This window comes from Eublepharis macularius, chromosome 1 (genome assembly GCF_028583425.1).
Source record: "Eublepharis macularius isolate TG4126 chromosome 1, MPM_Emac_v1.0, whole genome shotgun sequence".
NCBI lineage: Eukaryota > Metazoa > Chordata > Lepidosauria > Squamata > Eublepharidae > Eublepharis > Eublepharis macularius.
The window spans coordinates 96,342,585-96,361,933 of record NC_072790.1 but is presented as its reverse complement, the minus strand read 5'-3'; the positions used below and the strand labels follow the sequence as shown (position 1 = coordinate 96,361,933).

At 39.7% G+C, this 19,349-nt stretch overlaps 1 protein-coding gene across 3 annotated transcripts in view; it reads right to left on the bottom strand.

Moving 5' to 3' along the window:
* The window catches only part of CRYBG1 (crystallin beta-gamma domain containing 1), a 155,791-nt gene that overhangs the window by 42,462 nt on the left and 93,980 nt on the right, over window positions 1-19,349 (bottom strand). For 2 of the 3 annotated variants that reach the window (XM_054996866.1, XM_054997026.1), the window contains 3 exons: window positions 17,672-19,140; window positions 4,421-5,831; window positions 4,163-4,339 (listed from right to left, as the gene is read on the bottom strand). In XM_054996866.1, coding sequence (XP_054852841.1) covers window positions 4,163-4,339; window positions 4,421-5,831; window positions 17,672-19,140 — 3,057 coding nt within the window. The remainder of the gene's footprint in view (window positions 1-4,162; window positions 4,340-4,420; window positions 5,832-17,671; window positions 19,141-19,349) is intronic. The other variant, XM_054996942.1, reaches the window with a different exon arrangement.

Genomic DNA, 19,349 nt, shown 5'->3' with positions numbered 1-19,349 from the left:
CAGGTGGCAATGCCCACTCCCCCCTTCACCCTACCAGAATCAGGCACAGAGCAGGTTTCAATGCCTGCCCCCCTTCACCTGGCCGGGATCAGGCACAGAGCAGGCGGCAATGCTCACCCCCCTTCTCCCAGCTGGGTTCAGTAGTGGAGCTGATGGCAATGCCCACCCACCCCCTTCACCAAGCTGGGATCAGTCACAGAGGAGGTGGCAATGCCCACCTGCCTGCCCTCCCCTTTCTACAGCCCATTGTTTCCCCCCACACACACACAACAGACTTTACTAGTCAGGGTATAAGGCCACCCTCAAAATTCACCCTCAAAAGCAGCCATTTTCTCTGGGGAAACAGATCTCTGTAGTCTGGAGATCAGTTGTAATTCTGAGAGATCTTCAGGCCCCACCTGGAAGCTGGCAACACTATCTACCTCAGAGGGTTGTTGTGAGGGTAAAATGGAGAGGAAAATGAGAGGAGGAGGAGAAAACTGCTTTAGGTCTTCACTGTGGAGAAAGGCAGGGTTTAAAGAAGTAAATGAATTAATTACACAAATGGAGGAGAAGACAGAGGGACAGATAAAAGGTTGTTGGTGGGTGGGAAGAAGTAAAAGAAGTGGAGAAAGTTGAGGATATGGGGGCTGACAAAAAGAGGAAAGGGAGAACTAGTGTGGAAAGAGGATACAGGGGACAGTGAGGTGTTCCCCATAAGTCTTTGAGAATTCCCTACTGCACAACTGGATCCAGATGAGCCTGATAGTCAAAATCACATGGATAGGCTGCAAGGAGGGAGAGAGGGAAACTGAAGATAGGGACAGATGAAGGTAGGTTGGGTGATGGGTGGGAAGGACAGAATGAAGCAGGAAAAGGTGAGAGATTATGGGGCTTTCAGGGAAAGAAAAGAGGAAACAGTGGTGGAGGGAAAATGAGATGCCCCCCACAAGTCCTTGCATCTCCATCCTACTTGTTAATATATATAATTCTCAACATGGCCAGATCTGTGTATACTTAAATCTGCCATGTACAGACAAGAAATATCTTTCTTCAAACCTGAAAAATGCCCCAGGTTTGCAGAAAAATCTGAAATCTAAAAACAAAAAAGGGGGGAGGATAGGCACTTTAAAAAAATAAATAATAGCAGCAGCACAAAACAACAGAAGCAGCAGCTTTAATAAATGAATGACTTTAATGGCCATTGATAGGCCACAACAGTATTTCCAGCCTTGCATAATTTACCTAGCACTTGTATTGTCGAAGGCTTTCACGGCCGGAGAACGATGGTTGTTGGGGGTTTTCCGGGCTGTATTGCCGTGGTCTTGGCATTGTAGTTCCTGACGTTTCGCCAGCAGCTGTGGCTGGCATCTTCAGAGGTGTAGCACCAAAAGACAGAGATCTCTCAGTGTCACAGTGTGGAAAAGATGTACATCTTTTCCACACTGTGACACTGAGAGATCTCTGTCTTTTGGTGCTACACCTCTGAAGATGCCAGCCACAGCTGCTGGCGAAACGTCAGGAACTACAATGCCAAGACCACGGCAATACAGCCCGGAAAACCCCCAACAACCATTACCTAGCACTGTCTGCATGCTATTGTTCAGAAGCAGCCATCCCACGAAAGCCAATGTGGTGTAGTAGTTAAAGAGTTTCAGACTAGATCTGGGAGTCCCAGGTTTGAATTCCCACTCTGCCATGGTGGAATCTCATAGGGTGGCCTTGCGCCACTCACATACTCTCAACTTAACTTACTGCACATTGTTGTTGTAAGGATAAAATAGAGGATAGGAATGAACTTTTATTTGCCTCCCACCAGGGAGAAATGTAGTGTATAAATGAAGTAAACAAATAATAAAAAATAAAAAGATAGGAGGCAAATAAAAGTTAGACTGGCTGGTGGATGGGAAGGAGAGAAAGAATCAGGGAAAGGTGAGGATATGGGAGTTGACAGGATGAGAAAAAATGAAATAATGTGGAGAAGGGGATGGAGGAGGGGATGAGGTGTGTCTCTCCCCACCCCCCCACATCTTTGCAGATTGCTGTCTATGAACTGGGCCTGGCCTGGCAGATGGCACCATACAACTGGGCCACAGTTTTCAGATAAAGACTGCTAGGGGGAGGGAAGAAGGGAAAGCTGAAGACACAGAGACAGATAGGTTGGCCGGTGGGTTGGAAGGAAGCAGGAAAAGGGGAGAGTCTATTGGAGTTTCAGGGAAGGGAAACAGGAAATAGTGGGGGATGGAAATATTAGATGCCCTCCACAATTTCTTGCAGTCCCCTGCTCCTCCTTATCTCTAATTCAAAACATGGCCCCATTGGTGGTTACTTAAATCAGCAGATCAGAGCCATGTAATGAGAAAGCAGATATTTCTACAAACTGCTCCCCCCTCTCTTTGCCCTTGGGCTTCAGAAAACTCTTAAGAAGTTTTAAAAATGTAGGAGGCGTTTGAATTTTCCCAAAACTGAGGAATGCCGTCTCTTGGCCTGGCCTGATCCACTTCCCTTGCAGTGGAAGCAGCAGATGGAGGGCCAGCCGCATCTGGCAGACAAAGGAGTAATGGGAGTGGTTGTTGCCACCATCACATGAACCAGGCAGGTGGAAGCAGTGTTGCTGCATGTGGTAGGGTGATAGAAAAGGATGAAGAGTGAAGGAGTTGGTGCAGCAGCAGTGCTCCTGGCAGTTTGGCAAGAAGCGGGAATCACTCTCCTCTCTGCCACATCAGCCACAGAGGTGTCAGTGAAGCATGCAGACAGCCAGGGAAGAGTAGGAGCCAGTAAGTGGATGGCCAGGAGGGAAGAGTATCTTCCTCCTTGAGATCTCCCAAGAGGAAGAACTGGGGACAAAGCTACAGTAGTCCTCCTGGTGGGTGGGGGAGAAGGAGTCTAGCTGGGGAGGAGGAACAGGAATCGCTGTTGCCTCCCCCACTGCGTGAGCTAGGAGTGCTGCTGGCATCCAGGGCAGGCAGAGGTGGAGATGGAACATGAACGAGCCCCAGCAATGTAGGTGGGTGAGCAGAGAATGTGTGGGAACTGGAGTCTGGGGATCTTGTGATTGAAGGGGCAGGATGTGATTCTCCCTGTCCCGTAACTCCTGTAGTTCCCCATTTGTGTGTGCGCGTGTGTGCTTGTGTATAGTAAACACAGTGGGGAGAAAAGTGGGATAGAAGATACATAATACTTAAATAAAACATTTGCATTCCAAATGATTAACACCATTTGATTGAAAGTATGGAAAGATAAAGAGACTCAATTTCTATGCAACTTATTTTCAGAACACAAAGAGTATTTCAAAGGAAGAAACATGTAATTAAAACACAAATTTAAATAATATAAGTAGATCCTGCTGGATAAGATCAATGACCCATCTCTTCCAGCATCCTGTCTCACACAGCTACCAATTGACTACCCTGGAGGGCAAACAAACAGGGCATAAAGGCCAAGACCCTCCCCTGATGTTGCTTCCTAGCACTGGTATTCAGAGGCTTATTGTCACTGTATGTGCAGGCTTCCTTCAGTCACAATGGCTACTAGCCACTTAGTGACGTCTCCTTTATAAATCTGCCTAGTGGTGGTGGAGAATGCCATCAAGTCATAGCTGACTTACGGCAACCCCTAGCAGGTTTTTCCTGGCAACAGACTAACAGAGATGGTTTGCCATTGTCTGCCTCTGCAACCCTGGTCTTTGTTGGAGGTCTCTCATCCAAATACTAAGGCTGACCCTGCTTAGCTTCTGAGATCTGACAAGATCAGGCTCACTTGGGCTATCCAGGCCAGGGCATGTATCAGTCTCACCCCTTTTAAAAACTATCTACACTCATGGCCACTGCTACCTCTCCTGGCACTGAATTCCACAATTTGATTATTCATTTAGTAAAGAAGTATTCCTTTTGTCTGTTCTGAACCTATTTCCAAACAATTTCACTGGGTGCCCCCAAGTGCTAGTATTATCATATTTGACAACTCTGGTATAAAGAGTGCCTTGTGAAGAAAACCTTACCCTTAGAAACTCAAATTGCCATTTCTATTTTTAGTATTCTTAGCTCCAACTTAAATATATATCTATTTCACAGAAGTGAAGAGGGGAAATTTCAAATCAAGTTACAATCAATTTAACATGCCAAACATGCAAACCATGCAGTCACGTGTCTACAACTAGAGATGCTGACTACATCAAATGTACCTCCATATCTAAGAAACCAGGGGAGATGTTTGGTTCATATTGGCCAGACTGTAACCAGCTTGAAAAACTGGTATCAGTATTTCCAAAGTATGGCATCTGTAAAATTCTCTCTTTTTTTGCATCATCAGTTTGTAAACATTTTTCCATGTAATTTGGAGCTTTGAAACCTGGAAGAGACTGAAATATACAATCAAAAATCAAAAGATGCTTAGTGTTACAAATAGCTTATGATTTTTATATAGATGTTTGTTCTATTACCTCCAATAACTGAGCTGTATCAAATCTTAATGGTGGTTTTCCTGCCGAATCAGCACTCTTCTGAGATGTAAAAGATGTTGTCATCGTATTTATAGAGGTTACTGAAGGCATAAACACTTTGTCTTTAGTTGAAAGCAGACTTGAGAAGATAGCACTACTTTCAAGTCGAGATCTCTTAATGTCTCCGTCTATACTGTCCAGGTTCTCTTTCCCACTTGTATCCTTTACAGCTGTAGGGTCTCTTCTGTGGGATGATTTCAGTGATTGGAGAAGCATGCTGTTTTCAGCAGAAGCACGTTTGGGTCTGACTTTAGTCTCAGTTTCTAGGGTTTGCAATTTAAGCTGTAAGGATGGGGCTAGATCTAATGGTCTGTCCCTTTTTATTCCCAAACCAACTGTAAATATATTAGGATCAAACACTTTTTCTAAATTGTCCTCATGTATTGGAGGCATAGCAAAGTGAGGTGCAGGTGATTTTGGAAGTTTGGTCTTTTTCTTTTTCTGGGGTATACAGACAGAGCTGTCTAGATTTTTAATAGTTTCAGTAAATTTTTCCATGTCTGATGGAGAATCACAAATGCTGTCATTGCCTGCTTTAGGGATATTAGAAGTACTGCTTAGGCTTTGCTGCACACTGCTATTTAACTCAAATATTTGTATGCCTTCGGAAACAGTATTTGCATTTTTATTGTCAGAATCCATGTTTTTTTCTAACTCTGATTTTGTGAGCACTAAGTCAGATTGCTGGGGATCTCTATCAACTTTATGAGAACAGGTATCTCTATCATGGGAAAGTCTGTCTCCACTTTCCGGTGATACTGATGTGGCATTCATTTTCTTGTTTATGCTATTTTTGGAAGCTTCCATTTCTTTACTCTGTTGCAAGGATGTAGTTTTTGGTAGTAAGGTGTCCTTACCTAGTTCTGAATCAAGTTTTTTAGAAACAAAAACACTCACTTGATCATCATAATTATCATCTTTACCGTTTTGATTCAGTGGAGACCCCATAGTATTTCTAACTTCCTCATTTATAATGCCTGCTTGAGTTCCTTCTTCATGTTTGATCTTTGTCTCTGCAGATCCTCCTTTCATCCTTGCACCATTTTGAAGCGGCTTCTGGCGACTGTTTGGTTTACTTGTTACTCTGTTTGTCAGTTCACCTTCAGCAGGCTGTTTCCCAAACTTCAGCTTTGCTCTGCCAACAAATGTGTTTGATACAGAACCTTTTTTCGAAGCGGAGACTTCAGCAGGTTGATTTTGATTGCTATGTTTGCTTTCAAACATGGATATTTTATTGGCGATACTGAAGTTATTTTTAGCAGCTTTGTCCAGAGAATCTTGCTCATTTCCCACATCATCTGAGATTCTCGGCGTTTTAAGGTTTAATTCAACATTCTTTGGTTTAGCTGGTCTGCAAAAACAAAATAAAAAAAACATTTACAATGCATGTCTGCAAAGTTATTATAAAATGTTTCTTTCTAGTATTATTTTACCATCCTTCTAATGCAGTAAAAAAGACACAATATTCTACGAAGCCTTCTGATAAGGGAACATTTCTATTAGTCTTACGAGTACCAGTCCCCAAAAGACCAATGAATGTTAAATGTGAAATAAAATAAATATAATTACAATTCAGATGAAAAATCAAACAACATGGTATACTAATTTAAAGAAATCTCTCATTTACTATACCAAGTGTACAGAATATTAGCTTTTCAACAGTAAATTAATTTTATCTTGATTTGTCATCTGCTTTAATTGTAAATGATCTCTTTCATTCTATTTTCTTAATACATCACATGAAAAAGATAGCAATTATCAAGTCCCTTCTCTAATAGAAACCCTTGTGAAATTGTTTGGCAGGTTGTAGCAATTGTCAGGCCCCCATCCGGGGGTAGCTACACCTGATGCCCTGATGCCTGTCAGGGGCTTCAAGTAAGCAGACTCGCCCCACCTTGGCTGGGGCACAGCTGCACTCGGACCCTTGGCATCTTGCTGGGGCTTTAGGTCAGTGGACTCGCCCTGCTTTGGCTGGGGCATAGCCACATGGGGCACTCTTGTGCCTGACGGGTGCTTCGAGGAGGCTGCCTTGAGGCTTGTTGCTTGTGCTGGGTTCGTGGCTGGAAGGGGGTATACATCACCCACGCACCTTCTTGTCCACTCCATCACCTTGACTGCCTGCTGCCTCCTTTCTAACTCCCTTCCATACCCAGCCCCATTCTCCTCCTCCTCCTCCTCCTCTTCATCTCTCCTTCTCCTACTTGCTCTCAACATCACACTCACTTCTCTCTCTATCCACTCCTTAAGTCTCCACCCCCTGGCTCCCTACTGAGTCTGCTTATATAGGGATTCCTGCTCCGCTCTCCTCCCTTCCTCTCCTGGGCTGATTGTTCCTGATCTTGGCCAGCTGGGGAGGCCTCCAGGTGTCCCTCCCTGCTCTGATCTATACCCTTCTTTTCCTAGGCTGACTGCTTCTGATCCAGGCCAGCTGGGGAGGACCCCAGGTGTCCCTCCCTGCTCTGATCTACACTCTTCTTCTCCTAGACTGAGTGCTTCTGATCCAGGCCAGCTGGGGAGGCTCCCAGGTGTCTCTCCCCAGCTCGGGCCTATCCCTTTTCGCTTATTCTCTACTTGGAGGATGAGGCTTGCAGGGCCTTTCTAGGCAAGGCGGCCTGGTAGCCGCCTCTCCAGGGGCATCTGTGTGGATCAACAGGTTCCCGGGGCCAGCGGCAGTTCTGTGTGCCTGACACCCTGTTTGCTGGCCCCACCCAATGTGTGCCTGGGCAGGCGGATTTCCTGCCTGTCTGTTTGGTTGTTTGGGCGTGTGTTTTGCCCTTCAGTGCCTTGCACCTGGGGAGAGGTCTGGGGCTTGTCTGCAGCTGCTCCTGGTCTCCTGGCAACTGTGGGCTGCCTTCTTGCCCATCTGTGGCTCCTCCAGGCCCCGGCGCCCCTGCTCTATGCCTGCTGTGGCGGTGACAAGTCTGGGGGGGGGGGTGCGGACAGCTCATCCACGGACAGCAATACTATCTGTCAAAGAACATTCTGAACTCTATGAGTAAGCAGAAGCTTCATCAGAGATGTCTTGCTTTTTTAACAAGTTTGTGGAAGAAACAAAAAAAGAAATGGAATTATTTTTTAAACAGAACATACAACCAGAAATTCCTATGTCAACAGTGTGGGACACAAGCAAGGCTTACTTTAGAGGATTAGTAATTAAATTTGCTGTACAACAAAAAAGGAAAAGACACAGAGATATCAAGAATTGATTTAAAGAGAAATGAAGAAGATCTAAAGAGAAACCCTACAATCCAAGAGCTGAAAACAAAAATAAAAGTATTGCAGCATCAAATTAACAATTTTTTGATGGATGATATAGCAAAAAAAAATTAAGTTTGAAAAACAAAACTTTTTTTGTAAATAAACTAGGGAGATGGCTAGCATACAAACTTAGAAAAGAAACAGCAAAAAGGATCATAAATGTACTAAGAGACGAAGAAGGATCGGAGAAACAGGAGAAAAAGTCTAAAAAAGATCCTAGAAAATTTCTATAAAAAACTGTACCCAAAAGTGGAAATTTCTTTAGAAAAGCAGAGACAATATCTGAATTCAACCTTGATTACAAAACTAATGGAAGAACAGAAGATAATATTAAATGAACCAATTACTATAAGGGAAATAACAAAGGCAATTATAAATCAAAATAGAGGGAAAGCACCAGGCCTGGATGGACTCCCGGCCAAATATTACAAAACCTTTGAAGAATGCTTGTCAATACCCTTTAAACAATTGTTAGAAAAGGTCTTTGAGGAAGCTAAGATTCCAGATACATGGAAAGAAGCTACTATATCTTTAATTCACAAAGAAAATACAGACCACAAAGAGGTGAAAAATTATAGACCAATTTCATTATTAAATGTGGACTACAAAATATTTGCTACTATATTAGCATCCAGATTGAAAAGGATATTGAACCAAGTAACACACCAAGATCACGCGGTTTTTTTTTTTTTTACCAAAAAGGCAGCTGAGGAATAACGAGAGAATAGTTTTAGATATTCTAGAGTACTATGAAGTACACCCAGAAAAACAAATGGCCTTGATATTTCTGGACGCAGAGAAGGCATTTGACAATGTCAATTGGCAATTTATGTTAGAACAAATAAAACAGATGAATTGTGGAGAAAAATGTATAAATATGATCCAAGCGATATATATAGTGAACAATGGTCAAAAATAGATGTGAATAGAGACCTGACAGAATCTATTAAAATAGAAAAAAATTGAGGCAGGGATGCCCACTATTGCCACTTTTATTTATTTTGTCTCTGGAAGTCCTAAACAATGAAATTAGAAATGACAAAGATATAAAAGGAACAGTAATAAAAGGAGAAGAATTTAAATTGCAAGCTTTTGCTGATGACCTGGTATGTATCCTGGAAGAACCAATAGAATACATTGACTGCCTGATGGCAAAAATAAGATTTGGGGAAATGGCAGGAATGAAGGTTAACCAGCAAAAAACAAAGATTATCACCAAAAATATGACAAATGCACAAATTAAACAGAAAAGTCTGGATTCCAAAGGGAAAAAAGAGTGAAATACCTAGAAATCTATATAACCAATAGAGTAGCTCATTGATGGAAGATAATTATCAAAAATTAATCAAAGCAGTTGCGGAGGACTTAAATAAATGGAAAGATATGCATATATCACTGCTGGGACGTATAGCCACAATCAGAATGAATATATTGCCAAGATTCATGTTTCTATTCCAGACCATACCAATTATACAGAAACAAGTGTTTTTTCAAGAGTTAAATAGAATAACTTCAAAATTTATATGGCAAGGCAAAAGACCTAGAATACAACTCAAAGCACTACAGGACCCAAAAGAAAAAGCGGGATGTACCTTGCCAGATTGGGAAACATATTATAGAGATGGGCATGAACTGAAATACGAACCAAAATTAAGCATGAACCAGGCCGGTTCATGGTTCGCGAACCACGGTTTGTCAGATCTCATTTCTGACAAACCACCACGAACTTTAGGCTGGTTCGTTTGGTTCGTTTTTTGGTTCATCACTGCAGACAGCCTGGTGCCAATCAATCAGTTTCCTAGGCAACAGGGGATGAACCTCCTGCAGACCTTCTGCTGACCTGGAAGTGAACTTCTGCTTACCCGGAAGAGATGATTTTCTGACCTGGATGTAATGTTTTCACGAACCAAATGAACCGGTTCGCAAACCAGGGGCAGGTTCGTGAAAGTTCATGGTTTGTGAAATTTGACGAACCACGAACCACATGGTTCGGTTTTTCCCCGGTTCGTGCCCATCTCTAATTATAAAGCCTGTGCACTGGTATGAATTAAAGAATGGATTCTAATCCAGAATACAAGACTTTTAAAGTTAGAAGGGCATGATCTCAAATTGGGATGGTGTGCATTACTCTGGTATCAAAAACTTCAAGGACCATATAATAAGAAAATCTTTAATGTTAGTTTGGGAAAAATTAAAACCGCAGGTTTATAAAAAAAATCCCAAAATGGGTGTCACCAGTGGAAGCATTTACTCACCCAAAGTTATTAAATTGGAAGAAAGTATATAGGTATGAGCAACTTTTAGGAAAAGATGGAAAGCTAAATTCAATAGAGGATTTAAAAGAACAGGACATAAATATGGATTGGTGGCTAAGAGCACAAATCGAATTCAGATTTGCTAAAGATAAACCTCAAGGATTCTATATGGAACAGTGTCCCTTTGATAAATTGCTATTTGAGACAAATGGAAAATAATTAAGAAATTATACTCGTATTTAATGCAATTGAAAAGGGAAGATGAGGTAATAAAAGACTGCAGGATACAGTGGGCACAAAATCTGGGGTATAATATTGATTTAGAATAATGGTCACAGATATGGAAGATGAATATTAAAATAAAGTCAGCCACATTTAAAGAAAATTTGTATAAAATGTACTATAGGTGGTATGTGACACTGGAAAAATTGGCCAAAATGTATCTGGATATGTCCAATAACCTGTCCTCCATAGTATAACAGAGGGGATAGAGAAGAAAAAGGGGGAATTTGATACTGCAGCAAGAATAATATATGCTAGATATTAGAAGAAGATAGATATACCAACGAAAGGAGAACTGACAGAAAAGGTCTTAGAAACAGCAGAGATGGACATTTTAACAGAATTGATAAAAGAACAAAGTAAGCATGAATTGCAGGAAAGATGGACACCCTTCTATGGATGGATCAAATCAAAATATAGAATGAGAATATGAAGATAGGACCAGAGAAAATAAATAAAGGAAAGAGGGAGAAGAGGGTAAGAAAGAGGAGGAGGGGAAAGGGACAGAGAAGGAGGAAGGAAAAAAGAAAGGAGAAAGGGAAATAAAAAATAAAGGAAAGAGAATATGTTTGCCAGAACTAAGCAGAGTAGTCTTACAGGAGAATTAGGTCCAAAATAATGAAAAGAAGTTACAAAAAGGAATGAATTGTAGAGATGGAAAATGAATATAATACGTAAGTATGCAATTTTGTTTTATATTATCTCTCTTGATACCCCCTACTATCCCGTGGTGTTATGTTTATGTGTATATATCTTTATTTAAAAATTAATAAAAAGCATATAAAAAAAGAGGGAAAGAAGCAGCTTCATCAGAGATGTCTTGCTTTTTAACAAGTCCTAATTATTCAGTGTTTTAAAGCAGTTCATATAAGGATCAAAACAGAAAAGATGCTGGTACATCCATGAACTGATCTTCCCAGTATTTCCAAAAATTAAAATCCAGGCGTGTAGGAGGCTAGTTTGAATCAGAGCTGCACATGATTTTGCCTATCAAAGTGCATTCTTACGCATCTTGGTGGAAAAACTGACAAAAAACTCATGTCCATTTCTTTTTTCTGTCATGGTTAATAGGAGCATGGAAGCTGGAGGGGGTGGTAGTGCTCAATAGATGGAAGGATTAATCCCCTTTTTTCTCCTTGTGTGGTTGTGATCTATATTGAGTCAATGTGACTTGGAATTTATTTTCAGAAAATCCTTGAAGCTCCCTGGTTGCTTGTCTAGTTTGACCCCCAAATCATTATTTTTTAGCTCCTGATATAATGTATGTAGGTTTCTCATTGTACCTGCACCACTCCCTAGTGTTCTATAATTTCCTGACTCATTTTAAAATTGTTTGAAGTGCTAGGAAAGTGTATGGAACAATCTTCCAAAACCAGAACCCTTCAGTCTGGCTTTGAAAAAATTCACCATCTTTATACTGAATACTTTGAATGGGGAGACCAATCTCAACATCAAGTTGATACCACTACAGGGTAGACTTCCACAGAACAGACTTGGTATAACATAACGAAATTCACTACTGTCCCCAGCCTTTGTTCCCAGCTAGTAAATGCTGTTTTATTAGTGGTCTGGGCCCAATAACTTCAAACAACTAAATTACTTCCAAGAAGAAAGCAACCAAGCAGATATACGCTCACCTGCTCTCTGCCACCCAGGCTTCAACTGTACTGCTTTTACTGCCTCTACAGACACAATCTTGTAAAAATCTTAACCATGGTTAAGAAGTAGGATAGGCTATGGAAGTCAATCCTTCCTCGAATCCAGCCCCTTCTGCTGTGATAGTTCTCCCCATAGTTCTATCACTAGCCTGATCCATGGCACCAAATTTAATAACTGTTAGTTTTAAACAAGTTCTTTTAACCAGAGTTTGCTAACCAACTGCAAACCCTGATGATCAACAGAGGATGCTAGCCAGAATTAACCATGACAAATGTTGGTGATGATGTAATGTTTAAGTAGGATTAGCCATCATGTAGAAGTAGAAAAATACATTTGTGAGAAGGATGGGGTGGAAGGCAGCATATGATCCTGCTAGATATTTTGACCGTAGTTAAGAGACTGATACCAAAAATTTTGCACTGGCCCCGTGATTCCTTTGTTGAACCAGCCTTGTTCCTGTTCCATGCTTCAGAAATCTGAACTGAATTCTGAAACTTATCTGAATACTATGCTGCAGAAATAAGACTCATTTTTTTTATTTCTAAGGTTGCTCTGAAGTAATTATATTATTGAGTGACTGAAGATGTCTCTCACAGAAGACAGACCCTTGGAGGTGCTAGATCTGGGCCATGGTGTGAGGTATGGAAGCCGTTTCCTCCACATTTATATTTGTAACCCATCAGTGTTTCTGTTTTATCAAAAACACCCACAGTTTGCTATAACATCTATGCTGTAGTTTGCAGTGCTGGTTTGGACAGTGTACAAGCCATAATTTGCCAGTTCAGATATAAAAAGTGGTGACCCATGAGATTCACATTGGGCTGAAGGGATCCCATCTTTCCCTCCAGCTTGTCTGTCAACCAATTCACCAGCTACTGCTCCTCTGCCTGTCTTGCCTTTGCCTCCATGGCTCACACAGTGGCAGTGAGGCTGCAGAGGCTCCTGCTCCTCCCACGCCCATCTGCATCATTACTGCCTCTATGGCTCACACAGCAGCACTGGGGTCTCCCACTCCTCATGCACTCACATCACCATCCTCTGTGACTCTCACAGAGCCTCATCCTCTTCCACCATCCTGCCCATGGATGTAGCCGGTGATGGAGATTTGGAGGGAGGGGATTTAAAACCCCTTGATTTTTTTAAAAAAAAAATTCTGTAAACTTGCCAGTTCCCTCAAGTTTGTAGAAATGTCTTCTTTATCTACACATGGCCCCAATCTACAGATTTAAGTCATGTTGAGAATTATATATTCTGATGGCAAAAATAGTATACACTCCCTTTAACTATAGAGTAGGGAAGGGTAATTCTTTTGGGGAAAAACTTATGGCATACATAGAAGACTTTAGAATGCATAAGGGACTGCATAATTCATGGCCAGAGTTCCTGAACTCCAGACACACACACCCTTTCCTTTGTCCGACTACTGCTTCTGATCAAACAGGCTGAGTAGGCTTTTGAAAAAAAATACAAAAAAACCTGTCCAACCTGTTTACCAGAGATTAAAGTGGAATGGATGTATACATATAAGAAACAATCCCTCTTTAAAATCACTTTCAGCTCCACATTAATCTAGTCCTCGATAACTTACTAAACAATGCAGCTAGACATAGAATAATATAAGTCTGAAAGTAAAATATGAGAATAAATTAAATAATTTAAAAGCCTGAGGTTTTTACATTCAAATTTATAGTTTGGTGAAAGGCAGATTTGTTATAATCTCAAAATACGTTTACAAAGTAGTAAACCTGAACAAATGAGAGAGAGTAATTTTACTGGTGCTTTAAGAAACAAAGAGGGTGCTTTTCCTCCTTTGTTCTGTTCCTCTATCAACTGTAAACTATAAGCCTAATCCTATGTATAAAATGGTCTACAAACCGTCAGTAGATAAGAACTAGCCTTGAAAAATATATACATTCCCTTCAAAAATATTATGAATAAAGAAATGCAGCAGTGTACACAAAACTATTTGTGAATAAAATCAATGCGAACATGGAAATCCATCATATCTATTAAAAACCCTGCGGAACCTTAAGGAAATATTTTAGTGTTTAGAAGACTGCAGCCTATGTTTCTACTTCCCTTTCAGAAATTTAGAATAAGATAGCAAGCTCCATTCATATTAAGAAATAAATTGTTTTCTTCTCAAACAAATAAATATTGCAACTGAAGCCAAGTTTCTCATTCTATAAAAACAGAAAAAATGCACTTGAATGATTTATGGTCTCCATAATATAACACACCTTACAACGCCTACATTTATGGTTCATAGTTTCCACTAGAAACTATGCAAACAGATGTGTCATTGCTGGAAAAGCAGTGTATATCACAAACAGATTCAGGGCTTTATTAAATTAAATATCATGATAATGTAGCATTAACACCCAACTGCTAAAAACATTTATTTGGAACTAACAGTGCAATCCTAATTAGAGTTACTTCAGTTTACTCCTATTGAAATCAATGGGCTTAGACTGGAGTAAATCTGCTGAGAATTGCACTGTGAGTCTTGTTGACTTCATTGTGATTTACTTCAACCTTTCATCCCAGCCCCAATAATGCTTCCTAGGAAGTAAGGTTTATTAATTTTAATGGGACTTGCTCCTAAATATTTACAATTTCAACTAATCTATTAAATTACAGATGCATTCCTAAGTAACACATTAGGAAGTAAATACTACTGAACTTAGTGGGATTGACTTCTGGGTAAACATGTTTAAGATGAAGCTATCAGTATTTCAAGATAAATCTGATTTAAATAAAATAAATTTATCACTTGGCCAGATTAAGAAAACATATGCAATGAAATGCAACTATAAATAAATGACCAAAAAGTTTTCATTTACTTGTATTTTATGCAAAAGTCAGATTTTCATATTCCTGTATGACACAAAGTCATACTAGAACCCTGATTATCTGAGAAAGTTAATCAATGATTAACTTGGAGAATGCTTCACCTTCCTGTTAACACATCGTTTCCACCCATACTTAAAATGTTTGACTAACGATGGGTTCTCAGAACATTTTTTTTCTTCTATAATAAGTTGTAAGAAGAGTGCAAAAAGTGTTTTGTAAGACTGAAGATTCAAGACTGGTGAGCAGTTAATAGTGATGACTAGTCACATGACCCAATTCCATAAGGAAAACAAATTTGACAACTGAAAAGAAATTACTGCCTTAATGGTGGCAAAACGACCCTTTGCTTTAATCTAAGTAGTCAACATTTTTTTACAAAAAATCTAATTTATAAAAATTGTTCACAAATGTCTGGAAAATGTGAACAAAGAACAGACAGGACCAGAGATCATAACGGGCACAAGCCCACAGATCAATCCGTTTAAATTAATGTAGATCAACAAATACTCAGTTGTTCAATATAAAGCTTTGTCAGATTGCAAACTGTTACAAAGTTATTTAGCTACCCTTTGCAAATAACCAAACTTTAACAATAGGCACAATATAGTTGTTAAAATCAGTAATAAAACTGGATCAAAATTTTCAGTAGTAGGTTTTAAGACTTAGTTCGACTGTAACAGTGAACCGTGCTTTGTTACTCTGTAAATGAACCCGAAGGATCACTGGGTGCTTGTGCTCATGCTTCCTCTTCTCTCACATGCAGCCAGATAATTAAGACTTTTTCAGTTTTGCAGCAAAGCATAGTTTGCCATAAGATCTGAACCAGAAACTATGGTTTTCACTTTCCTTACAAACTAGGATTTCAAACAGAGGGATCAAAGCCACTTTGGAATGTTGGCTTGCAAATAAAGTGCAAACTGTAATTTGCCAGTTTAGATGTAACGTCAAACTATTTTTTTCTGCAACAAGCACAGAAATCTCTAATTATCTCGCAACATGAAGAAGACAGAGCATAAAAGCCTGGGATTTACTTCTGTGTTCACATTCAGAATGCAGTAAATGCAGTAACATCTGAACGGTGTTCAAAAGTCAATTTTCAAATTAAGGCTTAAAGGTTTTTTCAAAGTAAATCGTTTTCTCCAGAGTGGCTCAATCACTCACACATGCACAGTGTAGTCCTAAGCATGTACACTCAAGTAAACCCCATTTACTTAAACGGGGCTTAGTAAGAGTGCTTAGTGAACCACTTATTACAACTACATGTGGCACAAGCAGAGAACAGAACAAGAAACACAACAACACTGTGATTCAATTAATGTGCATAAAATGTTGAATGGGTAACTGAAAAAAAAATAACACCTGGAAGCTGTTCTGTGTGGTGAGCTGCTTATGATAAGTGGTTTGTACTGGAGTATTTAGACTATCAGAGGCACATGATATCATTTCACAAAAACACCTTTCTTAGCGGAGCAACCTCCAAGCAACCACCCATTCTGAATTTTGCACCTATGAACTGAGATTTTGGATTCCTGCTGGGCAGATCTAGATACATCATTCACAATGGAAACCTATGCAGTTGCTCTACTCTAAGCTCACTGAAATCAACAGGCTTAGAATGGAATATCTGTATAGGATTGCACTGTCAATCAAGTAAACCAGGCCACATCCTAAAAAAAGATAAAGAAAAAAGAAACCAGGGTTAGCAGTAGTTCAACATAAAGAAAAAAATATTGTCCTTACGTTGAAAATGTATTATTTTTGCTTAGTAGCAGAGAGATATCTAGTTTAATTCCTAGAGTTATAAAACATTTCCAGTAAAAGGACTGGGACTGCATAAAAACTGGCAATTTATGGTTGCTTAATAGTGATGCATTTGATAGGCCAGCCTCGACCTGGAGAGCCCAAGAGATCCTAATCTCAGGATCTCAGAAGCTAAGCACAGTTGCTCGTGGTTAGTAATTGCATTGGAGACCTCCAATGAAGGCCAGGGTTGCAGAGGCAGACACAATGGCAAATCATCTCTGTTAGTCTCTTGCCATGAAAATCCCAATAGAGGTTGCCATAAGTCAACTATGACTTGAGGGCAGGATTTCATTTTTCATTTAATAGGCCAACTGTACATCCCAGTACAAAAGCCAATTGTACATCCCAGTATGCTCTGTATAGCTTAACCCAGATTATTTAAAAATGCAAAGTAACCACTAAAGCCTTTAAAAAGGTCATTTAATCCTTTTCTTGCTACCTGTTTTTCCTCTTAAAATCGCCACCCCTGGGGACTTTGTTCTGGGATCAGAGAAAATCAGTTTGGGGGGGGGGTAAATCTGGAGAGGAAACATGGACATTTAAAAAAGAGTCAAGTTCTCCCTTTCACACTTGATTCCAGCTACCACTGGATGCTTTTCATTTTAAAAGTTAGCAGAATCATACACCAAAATCCATGTAATTATTCTTAATACGTGGCAAGAATCTCCTCCAAATAAATGTTATTCAGATCCAATAGTAAGAACAGAATTTTAAAACAGCATTAACTAATTGTATTCTTTTCTGTATCCATGTTTAGATTTCTTCCTTGCTCAGCATAATTAGGACATAGGCTATAGAGAACATTCTGCAAAACCAACATAATCTGCAATGTATTGTTTCATAATGAAAATAAACAAAAACAATCCAAATTGCATCCAGTTACATAAATCAATCCTAAGAAGTATTTGCAGTGACAGCAAGTTCTAGAGTTTCCATGAGATAGTCGAGATATTTGTTTTATTTTTATCGAAGTAGAACTCATGCATTATATTAATTTAGCAAGTATAATACATGCTTACTGAGAATTTAATTAACATCTCACTGCAGTATACAATCACACTTAAAATGTGAAAATACTTACAGGTTAACTTTTGTTGTGACAGTTCTGGAAACATCCCAACATGTATTTCTCTGCTTTGTGCTGTCCAAATCAGAGGAAGTATGCTTTCCATTTGTTGTTCCCATTCCACCATTTTTGTTCTTGTCAGCGTGTAGTGGACCACTGCCATCACAGCTGTGAGCAGAATCTCGCCTCCCTTCAATAAGTGATGAAGTGCTATTACCTAGGACACCCACGGAAGCAACTTTAAAAGTTTCTGCAATGTTCTCACCAAAAGTCAGCTTTTCAACAGAAAAGGTTTTCGACAGTGAGCTACCATTTGCTGCACTCTCCACTTGTCTTTTGGTGGGTGAATCTTTCCCTTGACTCTTCAAGCCTGTAGGTGAAAGAAGAACTGTATCAGACTGATTTTTTTTTAAAGATTTCCTCCTGTATGGGGATGAAGTTGGGGGCGGCTGTTTGTTCTTCTCCATCTCCATTTTACTACATCCCTTCTGATTACTTCCAGTTTTCATCTCATGATTAGCTGTGGCTGAGGACTTAACTTTTCTTTCAGAGTTGTTCATCTGTTCCACAACTAAATCTGAAGAAATATCATCCAAAACAGTTTCTTCTTTTGCAACATTCTCAGTTGCATTTCTATCCCCATTTGGTACATCACTGGATGACTGAGATTTTCTCCTCTTTCCAGATCTTCTTATTGCAGATTTTTTATCCATTTCATCTGCACTACTGTAGTTGTCGTCTAATAAAGCAGTTGAAAATTCATTTGAAATTGACTGTTCAGTTCTACGAAGAAAAATATCCAGTGTCAACACCCTAGAAGAGTGGGAGCGCTCACTTGGCTTAGATTCCAAAACAGATGACTGAACTTTTGTGGCTGCACCTTCTAATTCTGCAAATGGGTCCACATTCAGTAATTGTTTATGATTTAATATGCTATGTTCTTGGTCCTCATTACTTATATTACTTAAACTTCTGAAGAAATTTGGAGTTGTGGTTTTAGTTGCATCAGTGATGAGATATTTTTCTGGTTCTGGTGTCTGGAGAGTAAGATTGCTATCAAATAATGTATTTTTTATTGTTTCACTACTGCTGTGCCAATCAGGTGACCATTCACTGTCAGACGAGGCTCCTTTAGAATTCCATTCTGAAACAATGTCATTATACAAAGGTGTCAGGTCCTTGGTGTAGAAGTATTCTTCAGTCTCTGCAACAGTATTCTGTATCACTGACTGGTTCCGATTGCAGATTTTCTCAAGAAGGCACTCCTCACTTTTACTTATTTCTTTGAAGTCCTCTATTGATGCCAATGGGGCTGGATTCTTGCGGGGAGAGCCCGACCTTGCAGTCTTAACATTTGGCCTTAAAGAGTCTTCTGAAGTATTTTTGGTATTTTTCCTTCTCCCTGTAGTGAAAAAATTTCCAAATTTTCCCAGAACTGGTTTCTTTTTTTCTTCTTTGGAAGACTCTGGAGAGTGTGTTTTGGACTAAACAAAAGAATCAGAAAACAGTTATAATGTATACAAAAGAGACAACTTTGTGCACATACTTGCATTATAAAACAGTTGTATGAACAAATACAAAAGGAGAAGCAAACTGTTTACTGAAGTAGGCATTTCTTTGGAAAAGGTATCCTTTCCATCTAACATCTCATTTCTTTGAACATACCTATCACATTTATGCCATTGTGAAATTA